This window comes from Eschrichtius robustus, chromosome 3 (genome assembly GCF_028021215.1).
Source record: "Eschrichtius robustus isolate mEscRob2 chromosome 3, mEscRob2.pri, whole genome shotgun sequence".
Lineage (NCBI taxonomy): Eukaryota > Metazoa > Chordata > Mammalia > Artiodactyla > Eschrichtiidae > Eschrichtius > Eschrichtius robustus.
This window is the reverse complement of record NC_090826.1, coordinates 1,284,184-1,298,990: the sequence shown is the minus strand read 5'-3', so window position 1 is coordinate 1,298,990 and position 14,807 is coordinate 1,284,184. Positions and strand designations below refer to the sequence as shown.

The following is a 14,807-nucleotide window of genomic DNA, read 5'->3' as shown; positions in this document are numbered from 1 at the left end:
GAGGGCCTGAGGCAGAGGCCACAAGATCGCCAGTGGGCTCGGCAGCCAGGAGGGGAAGGAGTGGGTGGGACCCTCCCTGAACAGCAGGTCCCAAGGGGGAGGGTCAGGCTCGCTGACCTGGCCACAGGGAGTCGGCGATGCCAGCTGCCCTCCAGGAGGGGGGCTGGGGGCAGCGGGGTCGGGGCCTCTGGCGGGAGGATCCCTGTGATTGACAGATCCGTCCTCTGGATGCAGGCAGGGCCCTTCAAGTCTCCAAACAATTTACCATTTACCATGTGGTTTCTTTTCTGATAAGATCCTTCTCGCATTTAATAAGGTTCCATTTTCAAAATTACATTCACACACGATTTTCCAGAAATACCCTGCTGAGGGCGGCTCGTGGATTTTTAGGTCAACGGCTCCTCTGGGCGCTTTTGGAGAGTTGGGAGCACAGAGGGAGGGGAGCAAACCCGCCGGCCCCCCAGCCTGTCTGCATCCCTGATTCAGTGATGACGTCCTTTAACATGGAGCAAGTGAACGAGCTGCAAATCGCCTTCCAAGTCTCTGATTACATATTTAGACTAGAAACAACTCCTAAATACATAAATAGCAGAAATGGAGACAAAAGCCTGACCACTGGGTGGTTAGCCAGAGCCTTCCCTGTCATCCTGGAGAAAACCCAGCTCCTCTGTGGGGGCGGGGCGGCTCCCCTGCCTCCAAAGGATGCTCTCGGAAAGGGTCCAGGAACCCTGGCCCTGACACGGGTCCGCCCGTTTTGCAGGCAGATTGTACTCACGCACATTTTGCCTGTGGCTGCTTTCACACTACAACAGAGGTGAGAGACGGAAAAAGCTTGCTGACCCGCTACAGACAGCAAGGACAAACGACAGCTGTACAGCCCCCGCTGACCGTCGGGCACTATTCCAACACGTGTGCACGTCTAATCCTGGCAGCTACCCCGAGGGAAGTGCTGTGCAGGTCCTCGACCCCTGCGGAGAGGCCTAAGACCGCACGGTTTTTAAAAAAAGCATTTACTAACAACTCCGTGACATCAAAGCACAGGACGGTATTTGCCACCAGGACCCGGAATCATGCAGCCCCAGGAGGTGTGTTCACCCCATCGTGGGTGCTCCCCAGGAAACGGATGTGGCCGCCCACACAGGGACAGAAAGCAACGCCATTCCAGAGAAAAGAAAGAAACACGCCAATGCTAGAGACAGACACCGACACGATGGCTCAGGGAGCAGAAGAAATTTAAGGGGACATTTAAGAACCCAGAGAAGAAGAAGCAATGGTAGTTTCCTTTCTGTATCCAGGGGAAAGCCCGTCAAGGGAGTTTCAAGAGAAGCCACATCTCTACGTGTGGACGCGGGGACACGTTCAGCTGGTCTGTGGCTGTCGCCTGGGGCCCCGGGTCTCAGGTAACTTGCTGATCAAGGAATTTATTTAATTTGTGAAACTGATCAGCTACAAGAACAGAGCAGGGAGTTTTTTTTTCTTAAAGCAACTGTATATCTAAAGATTTTTTTCATTCTACAAATAAATCTTAATACTACTCCCAACATTTCACTTTTTCTTTTTCCTTTTTAATTTTTACAGGAGTATACTGGATTTACAATGTTGTGTTACTTTCCGGTGTACTACTTTCAACATTTCTTTAGAGCAAAACCCCACCAGAGCCGTCAGGGGCTGATTCGCTCTGATGACAATGCTTTGTGTGACTCAGACGAGCTGGCTGCTGTGACAAAACGCCCCGATGTCCATGGCCAAGTGCAGCTGAAGGCCGTCTCTGGGCTTCACGCCCGGGGCTCTGCCATGTCGGGCCTCCCGCGTCCCTGCACGTGAGCCCCTGGGGCGCAGCCACAGTTGGCACGTGTGTGATGCCAGGATGGGAAAGAAGCCACCCCTGGGGCCGAGACAGCAGCTTACGTTTCCTCGGTACTCAACAAAATGTGCAAAATATAGTAAAACCTCGCAAAACAGGATTCATCAAGAGCTGGAGACAGAAAGGGGAGTAAACACCACAGTCAACTCACAGGCTGGGACCAGGGCAGGAGCAGAGGCCAGAGGCCGGTCCTACGTGCCTGTCCCCCATCACCTGAGGAAAACCTGGGATGTGGGGCCTGTCCGATGGCTGAGGGTGCCGGGGGCAGGGGAAGAGGGGACCGTGGCCCTGTCTGCATGGGAGATGCTCTCCTCAGCTCGGGGATAAGTCAGGCCAGGCCCCTACCTCCCCACAGCCCCCATGGGATAAAACACCAGCCCCGGGCTTCCCTGGTGGTGCAGTGGTTAAGAATCCGCCTGCCAATTCAGGGGACATGGGTTCAAGCCCTGGTCCGGTAAGATCCCACATGCCGCGTGTGCCACAATTATTGAGCCCACGTGCCACAACTACTGAGCCTGTGTGCCACAACTACTGAAGCCCGTGCACCTAGAGCCCGTGCTCCGCAAAAAGAGAAGCCACTGCAATGAGAAGCCCGTGCACCGCAATGAAGAGTAGCCCCCGCTCGCTGCAACTAGAGAAAGCCCGCGTGCAGCAACGAAGACCCAATGCAGCCAAAAATAAATAAAATAAACAAATTTATATATATATTAAAAAAAACCCACCAGCCCCATACCTCGCTCAGAGGGGACACCGATGGCATGGGACAGTGTGCTGAGATCAAGAGGTAATGCCACATGGATACCAGCAGCTGGCTGCATCTGGCCCCCCACCCATGTCTGTCAATAAAGCTTTATTAGAACACTGTCTTTGTCCGAACCTCAGTGAGTAGCTGTCACAGAGACCGTGTGGCCCTCAAAGGTGAAAATACTTACTATCTGGTCTTTTGAAAAAAAGTGTCGACCCCTGGTGTAAAAAATAACAAGAACAGCAGCTTTTACAGCCCTCACAAAACGTCAGGCACTGTTCCAAGCACATCTGTGTATAAAACTTAACCTGAGAACCATGCGGTAGGTTCTAGGAGTTTCCCTATTTTACAGACAGGGACACTGAGGCACTGGGAGGTGAAATAACTTTCCCAGGATCACACAGTTACTGTCTAATAAGATCTGACACCGGGTGATTTGGATGAATCCAGAACCCACGCCTGGAGCCCCACCTCCAGTTACCGACCCCCCATCGCAGGGGTGGCCGCCCCCCAGAGGAGCTCAGGGACAGAAGAAAGGAAAAGAGGAAGCAGACAAGCACCTGGGCTCCCGACAATGAACGACAGACAGGAAAGGAGGCTGAGGGCCAAAGGGAGCATCTCAGGAGAGACCACCCTCATTCCCAAATGAAAACACAAATCAGAAACGCAAGGCGAGCCCCAGGGCAGACATGGTCAGAACCCAAACCCTGACTCGGAAGGATGCTCACAGTGATCACGGTGCGCGTGCAAAGCAGAGCCCACGGCTCTGGGACGGCTGCCAACAGAAAAGGGAAGCTGGCGACTCCAGGCCCAGAAAAACCTCCTCCTGGAGCGGGGGGATGCACAGCTTGTCTCCATCTCCCCATGGACGACGAGTGCTGGACGGACACACCACCAAGCACCCGTCTGTGTTCGAGGGCAAGGGGACCTGGCTGAGCCTGGCTCACGCGCCTGTGCTCTCACATGTGAAGGACGCACGGAACGTGAACCCTAGCCCTTCCCAGACTCGGGAGTCATGCCTCATGATGAAATCGAGCAAAGCAGGAGAGACCAAGACAGCAAAGCAGCTACAGAAGGAGCAGCATGAGGATGGCGCACCTAAAAAATATAAAAATTACAGCAAACACAATTGGGTGGTGGAGAGAGGGAAGCTGCCCTCTGAAACACCCTAGGCCCCAGCAGATTCAGGGAATCCTGCCAAGAGATCATTTCAATGAGATTTAGAATGTTCCAGAGAGTAAAAAAATAAGGAAAATGCAAAAATCTAATAAAGACTGTGTAAGGGGAACTAACTATAGATGGATCAGACATCAATATCAACATCAATGAAAAACTCCTAAATAAGATCAGAAAACTGAATTCAAAAGCACATTAACAGAATTGTACACTAAGACCAGGCATGCGTTTCCCCAGGAATTCAAGGAGAGTTCAACCCTGGGAAATATGTTATAATGATACAATTCATCATTTTAGGAGGCCCCGAGGAGTAAAAATCATAACAATCACCTCCATAAATGGTGAGAAGACCTTTGGAAAAATTCCATATTCTTCCTTGACAATAAAATAAAAAGAGGTGTAAACTTCCTTCAGACAAACCTGTAACTCCATGCTGGTTATTGGCATGTCTGTAACCTCCCCACTGCTGGGTCTGGGAGTCTTTGAGCTGCGTTTCTGAGGCTCTGGGGGGAGATGGGGTGATGGGGTCCAGGAGTCCGTAGGGGGTGATCCTGTTCGCAAAAGCCAGACAGGGGCAGCACCTCCTTAGCCTCCAGCCTTGTCAGACGGGGACCCTGTGGACCCAGAACCCAGGGCGATGGCCGCAGGTGGAGACCCTGGTTCCTGCTGCTCCCTCCCTCCCCCAATGCCCCCGGGCCCCTTGCTGTAGCGAACGCCAACACATTTGACTGGAATGCCAGCGCGGTCTGGTTCTGCGTTCCTGACACCCCACTGGCCCACAGCAGCTGGCGCTGGGCTCTCAGTGCCAACACCAGACGCGTTCCCTTGGGGTCAGGAAGGGGACAGGTTTGCCCACCACCACCAGTCCCCAAATGCGGTAGGTACTGGCTGATGTCATTAGAGACAGAAATGAACAGGGGTACGAATTGGGAAGGAGGGGGTAACAGCATCGTCTGCAGATGTTATCACTGCACATCCGGAAATCCAAGAGAACCATCTGAAATTTACTGGAGAAAGAGAATCATGAGGCAAAGGGCCCGAAATCAATGTGCAGAAACCACATTACGTTGCTTGTTGCTTCCATGGAAGGAAAGACCTCACTTACAGTAGAAACAGAAGAGAGAAACACTCAGGACAAAAATTAAGCGAGGAACTGAAAACTCTACATGAAGAAAAACTTTAAGATCTCCCGAAAGAGCAGACAAAAAGGGAAACCACGTGACTGAGTAGGAAGCGCCTGCATCCTAAGGATGCCCTGTCTTCCTTTCCGGAGCTGGACAGGTTGATTCCAAAGTCCACATGGAGAAATAAACAGCAAAAAGGAAAAACAAGCAGCAAAACGTGTCAATGATAAGACCAGGGAGCGTGCACAAAAGTTACTTCCTCCTTTCACTTTCCTGAGTTTTAAAATTGCGACAAGCTTTTTTTTTTAAAAAAGGAGCTACCCTTTTGAGTGGTTTCTGATGTCATTTAATAGTCGGCAAAAGCACAATTTCAGGTCTGGTCCTGACAGTTACTTCGACAAAAGGAGCCCCCATTCCCGGCTCTAGCGAGGCCCTGTCCAGGGGAGGCATGCAGCTGCACAGGACGTCATCTCAGTCAGGCAGTGGCTGCATGGGGCACCGGGGTCACCGCATCCTAACGGGATGGTCCAAGGACGCCAGCTCATGGAGAGCATGTCCCACGCCCGTGCACGTCCGTCCCCAAGCACATGGCAATAACACGTCCCCGCCACCCACTTGCCCTGGTCTGAAAGCAGCCAGTCGCCTCCAGATTAGGAAGAAAGAAGGAACCACACTCAGTGAAGGCTGTGTGTGGGCACAGCAGCAGGAGGACTCAGGCCCCTGGGCTAGGCGGACAGAGGCCACGCCCCAAGGGTCCCTCACTGTCCGGGGCCGTGGGGTGATCCACAACGGCTGCCACAGTGTTCCCAGAGAGAGTGCGGTCCACCCACACGATGGAAAAATACAGCGAGGTCCTGAAACCTCCTGAGTGTTCCGGTGAGTCTCGACTCACTTCCAACAGGGGGTCCCTTCTCCCCACGTGCGCCCTCGTGCCGGGCAGTCTAGCCTGAGGGGTCCTGCTTGGTAGCCTGAGGGGTCAGGGCTGCATTTGGACCATTTTAGGGGATGCAGGGGATCCAGGTGGAGAACAGAGGCTGACGTGGCTCCGCCCACGCCCACTGTCACTCAGCGCCGCGCTTTCTATTCTGGGTTTAAATTATGACTGGAACAAATTTACTGCCTTTGGAAAGTACAGTGACTCACGTTCCCAAGGAGGGAGCACCTGCCCCTCAAGGTCGCGGATGATTCCTGCCGCGTGCACGGCCCCGTGGGTGCATCCTCGCGCAGCGGTCACAGGTGTCCCGTGACCATCACCAGGGCCCCCGGGAACCGGATCTCCCTGACCCTCCATCAGGAGCGGGCGGAGGTCAGACTGGGCCCTGGGTCTGCTCACCGCAGGCCTACCTGCTTCTCACCATGGCGACAACACACGTGGCCCCGGCTCCCCCTCGGCTCCCGCTTCCCAGCCCCATGTCCGCACTGGACACGTGCTCGCCCCGCGCCCCCAGCTCTCCACGTCGGACCCCGCCTGCCGCCCCAGCAGCGCCCAGCGTTCGTCAGTCCTGCCACGCTCTCCCTGGCATTGGGCGAACTCACCGTCCTCGTCTCCCTCTAGGCCTCCCTCAGGCCTCCTCGCCCAGCAGGTCCTGCGTCCCCGGCTGAGGATCGTGGTGCTTTCGGAAGCCGTCCCGTCGGCAAGCCCTTCCTCATCCTTCCCCGGCACAGCCGCCTCCCCTGGGACACACCCGTGTGACCATCCCTCGTGGGCTCTGCCCCCACCCCACCTTGACGGCGTTCCCAGGGTGCACGTGCACGCTGTAGCCTCCCTGTATGGGGCCCCGGGACCCCGTCCAGGCTGAGGTCTCTCCAGAGCTGCAGGTAAGTCCTCAGGTGCGATTTACAAAGCCTAACACACAAGGCGTTTCACATCTCGAAGCCACCAGGAACCAGGAAGAACTGAGTTTAGCATCCAAGTGGGAGCTGCAAACAAGGCACAACTGCTTTGTTCTTCTTTAAAGGGGAAGAAGCATCTGCGTCCGTAGATGAACATAGATAACCAATTGGGCCAATGGTTAAAAGGTTTTATTTTAGAACAGCAGGTTGACTGTAAATATTTTACTGGTGGCTTGCTCATCTGTGATCTGAGATCACGCAGAAGCGAGAAAAAGGTCCCCAAACTACAATCTGAAGTGGGGGGTTGGGGGGAAGGAGAAACAGATTTTCAGCTACCGTCTCTCGATCACCCGTTTTCCCCACAATAGCCTAAACTGAAGCAGTTTCCCCTGTTTTGGCCATTTCGTAGTTAATTTTGGCTGTTGTTTAGAAAAGATGGGCTGTGTGGATATGAATGATGGTTTTTCCGTAACACAGATGTTTATTTTATACTAAAACCCCACTGTGGGACTTCCCTGGTGGCGCAGTGGTTAGGAATCCACCTGCCAATGCAGGGGTCATGGGTTTGAGCCCTGGTCCGGGAAGATCCCACATGCCGCAGAGCAACTAAGCCTGTGCGCCACAACTACTGAAGCCTGTGCTCTAGAGCCTGCGAGCCACAACTACTGAGCCCATGCGCCACAACTACTGAAGCCCGCACGCCTGGAGCCCGTGCTCCGCAACAAGAGAAGCCACCGCAATGAGAAGCCCGTGCACAGCAACGAAGAGTAGCCCCAGCTCGCCACAACTAGAGAAAGCCCGGGCGCAGCAACGAAGACCCAAAGCAGCCAAAAATAAATAAACACATACATAAATAAAACATTTATAAAAAAATTAAAAATAAAAATAAACCCCCACTGTACCATCTGCATACATTTGCACACACGTGGTGCTCTGTACCCTGTGTATACACGTGGCGACATTAGTGACGACTGTAACGTTCCGGATTCCACGTCCACGAGTGAACACGGAACACGGCAGAGCCGGATGGCACTACTGGATTTGGGGAGAAAAAAGAAATGCTTACTTTCTTCCCATCCAGAGACACCCTTCTGATAACTGCTTGTGATAAACTGCGTCTTATTTACCAGATTTTTGCCGGTGGTGGCCCGCGGGCACAGCTCCGGAGTGGAGCGGGTGTCCGCTGTGTTTGGTGGCGCTGCAAGGGCTGCGCCGGCTCCTGGCACCACGGCAGGCCCTCGGGGCGGCGGCGCGGCGAGGAGCCCACAGGAAGGGTCGAGGTGGCCCGCACGCCCGTCCCAGCCACGTCCCCGCCGCCACCCTGCCCACCCAGACTCCCAGTTCCCGGCTCCGGTCCGCCCCGGGGGTCCTGGTGGCCACGCTCCTCACTCACCAGCAGCAGTGGGCGCGGTGCTGACAGCCGCCCCACGTGGGGCAGGGCAGCTGCTGGTTCCTGTGTCCTCGGGGGCTCAGACACGAGGTTGCGTCTGTTTGTTCCAAGGCCCAGCGCCCCCAGGAAGAAAGGCCCTTTCAGCCGAAGCTCACATTATTCACAGTTTCCCGGGAGCGGGGCCTTCCTGGCTGTAAACGTTTAACTGACGGACCCACAGCCAGCCCCTGAGGTGGGCATCCCTGCCATTCCCTGTCCCAGGGCTGAGATGGGGCCCAGAGAGGGTGCCCTGTGCAAGGTCGCCCGGACAGTAAGGGGGGGCTGGCACTTGAAGCCCAGCTGTCGGCTCCAAGCCTCTGCTGGTACTGCTGTCAGGAGAACCACAAAAGGCTTTGGAAGACTGAAATGAGGATGGGGTCTCCAGAGGAACCAGGCTCTGCTGGCACCACCCTCCCAGGGCACGGCTTCCGGGGTCTCCCTCCGTCTCTGAGCCACTTTCCAACCGGGTGGGTTCTGTACCAACAATGGCATCCACAGACTCGCAAAGGAAGTCTGCCTGGTGGGGCCCCTCCCGGCCTCCCAGCCGGCTCGGCACCAGGCATCGGCCAGTCCCAGGGTCCCCGTCACCCGACGTGTGCGGGATCTTGAATTCTCCTGTGAGCGGGCTGTAACCTCTGACGAGTCCCTCATTAATCAGTGAGTCACATAAACGCTGACACACGCTCACTTCATATCTGTACCAAGGACATGACGGTACCTTAAAAAAATTATCCTTTAGCACCACAACTGCCTACGAGGTGCCAGGTATGAACCAACTGCTGGGAGCACAAAAACAGCCCCCCCCCCGGCCCTGCTCTTAGGGAGTTCACACCATGGGTGGTGGGGGACAGGCATATATTGTAACCCGGCGTCAAAGCAGGCACGTGGAAACAGCCCGGAAAGACACCCTATCCTGACTAACCAGGTCTCAGGTGCTTCTAGACGTCACTGACGGATTCCATAAAAGGGGGAGGCAAAGGAACTAGACACGGGTGCTACTGATTCCTGGGATGCCTCCCGGCCGTGAACGTGAAGGCCGGAACACAGCTCCTCACGTCCGTTTGGAAAGGCGCTACAGTGCGCGCCTGCGTCGTGGGGCTCACACAGAAACACCTACGGGATGATTTTTTTTTTCCAGTTCTAACCTTAACGCACCTGGGAACACGTGAGCCGGCGGGCAACAGAGCTGGAAGTGAGGCTGAAATATCTGACCCTTGTACATCCACACCCTAGAAGTTCATACAGTAAAGTTAACTGAAAAACACAGCAAGCCTCGTTTCACAATACGTTTAGGAAGCGTGGGTTTGGGGGGACACCCTCCCTCGGGCGTGCCCCATAATCCCAAGAGACTGGTCAGAGCCAAAGAGAGGTGAGGAAAGTGCACTGGACACTACTGCTGGGCCCTCCCGGAGCCCCGGGCGGGGGAAGAGGAGGCGAGGAAAGGGGCCTGGCAGGCAGGGCGGCAAAGATGGACAGAGGGACCCAGGGGCAGCCTGGTTGCAGGGGCCTCGTCCACACGCCTAGGAGCCTGGACTGTCTCCCAGAAGCAACTGGGAAAGTGGTTGGGGGGCTCTGAAGCAGGTGATGGATACTTCAGATCTGTGTTCTCGAAACACGGCTCAGTTCCAACGTGGGGGCACTGACAGCCTGGCGCCCCAGGGAGGCTGCAGCTGGGGCTCAGGGGGAAAGGGAGGGTCTGAGACCCACTCAGGAGGCAGAATCACTGAGATCTGGGGAGGGGGCAATGCCAGTTCCGGTGGGAACAGGGGACTGAAGATGGGGAGAGTTGGGGGTGGATGCGGGGGGTGTCAGGGGGTGAGTCACTGCTGGGATCACAACAAAGCCCAGAGCAGAGAGCGAGCAGAGCAGGACCGAGACCGTCGTGCAGAGAGGCTTGTCTGCACGCTGGGCCCTAGCAGAGTCGGGCCCTCGCTCGGTCACCGGCTCCCTGCGCTGACATAAAACTTCCCCAAGCGATAAGCGTGCCTCACCGTGATCACACCGCACAAACAACACGGTTTACACTGAACACCTGTTGCTCGCCGGGAGTCTGGGACCTTGGCACGTGTTAGGGAGAGGTGCCTACGTGACCCGCCCACAATAAACCCCGAGTTTCACAAATCCCTGTGGAGGAATTCAGGGTGTCCTGTGGGACTCCACAGGGAGGGACTCCGGGCGGCTCAGGTCTGGTTTCCTCCCGACTTTACCCCGTGCATCATTTCCCTTTACATCCTTTCACAGCAGCAGGCCTTAGCCTTGAGTTTGACGATGTGCTGTGTTCTGCAAGTTCTCCTAAGTCACCGGACCTGGGGGTGGGCCCTGAGCACCCCGACCCAGAACATAGTAACTTTTCAAGTAAACAAACTGTGTGAGTTCAAGTCATCTGGCCAAAAAAATTCCAAACTGAGTATACGTTGAATGTCCTAGACCAGTAGTTCCAAACCTTTTTAAAGCAGAATTCTAATATGTACAAAGCTTCTAAGTGAGGCTGTTTAGCATTTATTAATTTATTCCACTAATCAGTGAGATCCATAAGCACAAAGACAGGCCTCCCATTCACAGTGGCATCCCAATACCTGATCCCATGCTTGTATCAGTGGGATGCGTTCAATAAATAATTTGTAAACAGAATTAAAGAATTTAGCTTCTTTTGTATGAAATTTACTTAATATGACACCAGCCAATGAGAACAACAAAGCTAGTTTGAGGAACCAAAAAGCCCCCATACTTGCAAACAGGAGGACCCTACAGACGACAGCAGAAACCTCATGACACCACAGCCTCCACACGGTTCAGATCAGAAAGCAGCAGAATCCCAGAAGCACCCCCTTTCTCTTACCGACTTGTTGTCTGGAAGCAGGAGTGTAAGCCGACCAGGAAAGGGTTGCTGGATGCCTGCTCAAACACGTGCTTCTCTGTCTGTACCCAGTCAATATCCTGAAATAGAAGCCAGGGAGTGTGAACACTTCACAGGCATCCTGGAGAAGGGGAGGCAAGAGAGGAATGTCAACTCTGCTTGAGGGAAGACAATGCAGAGAGGAAAAGAAAACGCCCGCTGAGAAATTCTGCCCACCACCATCACCATCCCCACCACTGTAACCCATTACCATCTGCCACCTTCACCTTCATCATCTCCACCATCACCACCATCTCCACCATCACCACCATCACCATCATCAACATCATCATCACCATCACCATCACCACCACCACCATCAACATCACCATCATCATCAACATCACCATCATCATCACCATCCTCACCATCACCATCTCCACCACCATCAGCATCGTTAGCTGTCACCTATCACCATGAACATTTCTCACCATTTCTACCACCATCACCAAAGCCACCATCACCAGCTGTGCACTGGCCTCTGGGCTACAGGCTCTCCCGCACTGCCCCATGTGCTGCCCGTGGCAGCCCTGGAAAGTCTGTATTATCTCCACTTAAGACAGGAGGAAACAGAGAGTGGAGGTTTCTCCAACACCCCACACCCATCTCCCAAGCACCAGCTCCCACGGCAGGGCTATCTCCCTCCCAATCCGCACTGGAACTTGCGGAAAACTCAGCTTGAGAGTCTCAGCTGTGGTTCCATTACAACCCCAGAAAGCAGAGTGGGACGAGATTCCCCGAATTCCCCGGGTTAAACCTCTTGTCTCAGGGGTTGGGAAGTGAGAGGGGACGGGATGTGTCCAAAGCAGCCCGCCTTCCCTTGAAGGTTTCTGGAAGAATGAGCCGACTCTCAGTGAGCAGCCCTTTGGTGGCCAAAGACCGTCTGGGTTCCTCGTCCTGGGGCTGGGTCCTGACCCCTCTGCCCCTCGCTCCCGGGGACGCCTTGGGTGGCATGGCTCCGTCTGACCAGCCCCACCTCCCCCAGCTCCACTCGCTCGTGCAGTGGCCACCTGGTGTCCCCACTCAGCGTCTCATGCGCAGAGCCGGCCTCAAACAGAGCCCTTGACTGTCCCTGCGTCTGTTCCCCCAGGCACCTGGCCACCCGGGTGCTCAGGAAGGAAATGCTGGTGGGTGCACAATGCCTCCTCCTCCATGCCCCCGGGTCCACCTGCCTCACACCTGCCGGACTCCTCACGTTATTTTAACAAAGCGCCACAGACCTCAGGACTTAAATCCTCCAAACTGTGTCCTCTCGCTGCTCTGAGGCAGAAGCCTCGGGCTCAGGGTGTGGGCAGGGCTACGTGCCTGCCCAGGGCCCCGCGGAGGGTCCTTCCTGCACCTCCAGGGGACTCTGGCCCTTCTCCGCCTCTGTCTTCACAGTGACTTCTCTGTGTGAGTTTTTCCTCCTCCCTGTCTCAAATCTTTCCCTGCCTTTCTCTAAAAGGACACTCGTCACTGGATTTAGGGCCCCCCAGCTGATCCAGCATGACCGCCGCAGGATCTGTAATTACATCTCCCCAAATAAGGTCCCATTCCCAGGTTCCTGGGATTGGGACGGGGGCCACGGGACGGCAGGGCCTCTCACAAATGCACAGTTGGCCCGCACGCCAGATCCTAGGGTCTCGCTCCCCTGAGACCACCTCCGAGCCCGAGCTCCAGTCACGGCCACGTGCGAAGATGCCGAGAGCGACCACAGCAGTAATGCTCTCTGGAGGCCTCTCCTCTCAGCGTTCTAGAAACCAGCCCTCACACACCATCAACCCTCCAGCCGGCCGCAGGCTGGGAAGGGGCTTGGAATCCTCTTGCGGGGCTGCAACCGGCAGTGAAGACGCCAGCCGGACCCCGCACTTCCTGGGGCCTCCGCTTCCTCAGCTGTGAGGCACGGATGCCCCAACTCACTTGTAAGCTCAGCACCCAGGGCTGAGGGGCCAGCTGGGCGGTGTGAGCACTGCACAAACGCGCTTGCTGGGAGGACAGGCGGGGACTCGGTGCAGCCCCGCTCTGCCCTCTGAACTGCGAGCCTGGGCCGGGGAGCCCTCCCGTGGCCCCCGCTCCACGGGCGCCAAGTGGCCTCAGGGGTCAGCGGCGGCGGCACCGTAACAGAGTGACCGCTCCCTGTGAAGTCAGTTCTCTGCTTCTTAGGGACGTCACCCCCGTTCAGGGGTCAAAGATACAGGTCAAAAGTACGTCAAGCCAAGATGCCCATGAAAAGGAGCTCAATACATTGTCACTATGGGAATGCCAATCAAAGCCACTTCATACCCACTAGGACAGCGATGGTCAAAAAACAGAAAATGGCAAGCATTGGCAAGAATGCGCAGAAGTTTGGAACCTCACGCGTTGCTGTTGGGAATGTAAAATGACACAGCTGCCGTGAAAACAGTTTAGCTGTTCCTCAAAAAGGTAAACATAGAATTACCCTATGACCCAGCAGTTCCCCTCCTGGGTAAACACCCAGGAGGAGTGGAAACAGGGACTCAAGCAAATAACCGCACGGAGCCGTTCACGGCAGCGTGACTCAAGCAGCGGAAGCAGAGACAAGCCCAGTGCCCGTCAGCGGGTGAACAGAGAAGCCCGACAGGGTTGATCCATAAAACGCAACATGGCCGAGGCCTAAAAAGGAAGGAAGGACGCGCAGACACCCGCTACCACGTGGATGGACCTTGAGAACACGACGCTCCGTGAGAGAAGCCGGACACAGAAGGTCCCATAACGCACGGTTCCACTTACACAGAGTGTCCACAACAGGCAAATCCACGGAGACAGTGGGCGGCCGTAGGGGCCGGGGAGGGGGCCGGGGGGACTGCTCACGGGGACGGGGCGGCCTTTGGGGGATGAGCGGGTGTGGAGCGGGGTGGTGGCGAGGGTGACCCGACACCGTGAATGCGCTAAACGCCACTGAACTGTGCGCTTGAAAGCGGTCAAGTGGCAAACTCGCTTACGTGCGCTGACTTCCATCCGAAGGAGCGAGTAGGCGGGCCCTCACCTCGTCGTCGTGGACCAGCTCCTTCTTCACCACCTTCATGGCGTAGACCTGATCGTTCTTCTTCAGCCGTACCAGCAGGACCTTGGCATAGCTCCCGCGCCCGATGACCCTGAGCAGGTCGAAGTCCTGCAGCCCGAGCCCCTGAGATATTTTGATCCCGTCCATCCCATCGATAACCGGCTTGAGGTCCTGAGGGAGGGAGGACAAAACGGGAGGAAGCGGGAAGGGGACTCGTGCGCGATGGGGGAAGACGTGGCGTCTGCGCCCCGGAGCCCAGAGCCCCGTCCTGCTCACAAGTCCTGACTCTCCGTCCCAAAGGCCGCCACCCCCGCGCCACCCAGGAGCAAACCCCAAGAGCTTCTGGTGGAAGGGGCCGGAAATCCGAGAGCCGTCATCAGCCACCGATGGGCCCTCGGCAAGCGAGGAGGCATGCTCGGGGCCAGCCCCGCCTGGACAGGCCGAGGAGGTGGCCGCAGGCTCACACACCCCAGGGCCATCGGTGCAGCGGCCGGAAGGCCACCTGGCCCTCCCTGGGGGGTTGCAAAGCATAACTCGCTAATGTCTGGAAAGACCTGCCAAAGCAAGTACCACTAGAAACAATATACGATGACAGAGAAAGGCAATGTGGTTAAGAGCACAAGCTCCCCTCCTGAGAATTATCTCTGGCGGAGGGAGGGTAACGAAGTGCTCCTGACTCACTCCAGACACAGAGTGACCAGGTAGAAAGATCTAGACGTCCAGGCGGGGACACTGA

At 55.8% G+C, this 14,807-nt stretch overlaps 1 protein-coding gene across 1 annotated transcript in view; it reads right to left on the bottom strand.

Annotated features, from left to right (window-relative positions):
- Positions 1-14,807, bottom strand: part of PRKCZ (protein kinase C zeta) — a 97,695-nt gene that overhangs the window by 7,773 nt on the left and 75,115 nt on the right. The window contains exons 9-10 of the mRNA XM_068537690.1: positions 14,054-14,242; positions 11,011-11,108 (exon numbers count right to left, since the gene is read on the bottom strand). Of these exons, the coding sequence (XP_068393791.1) occupies positions 11,011-11,108; positions 14,054-14,242 (287 nt within the window). The remainder of the gene's footprint in view (positions 1-11,010; positions 11,109-14,053; positions 14,243-14,807) is intronic.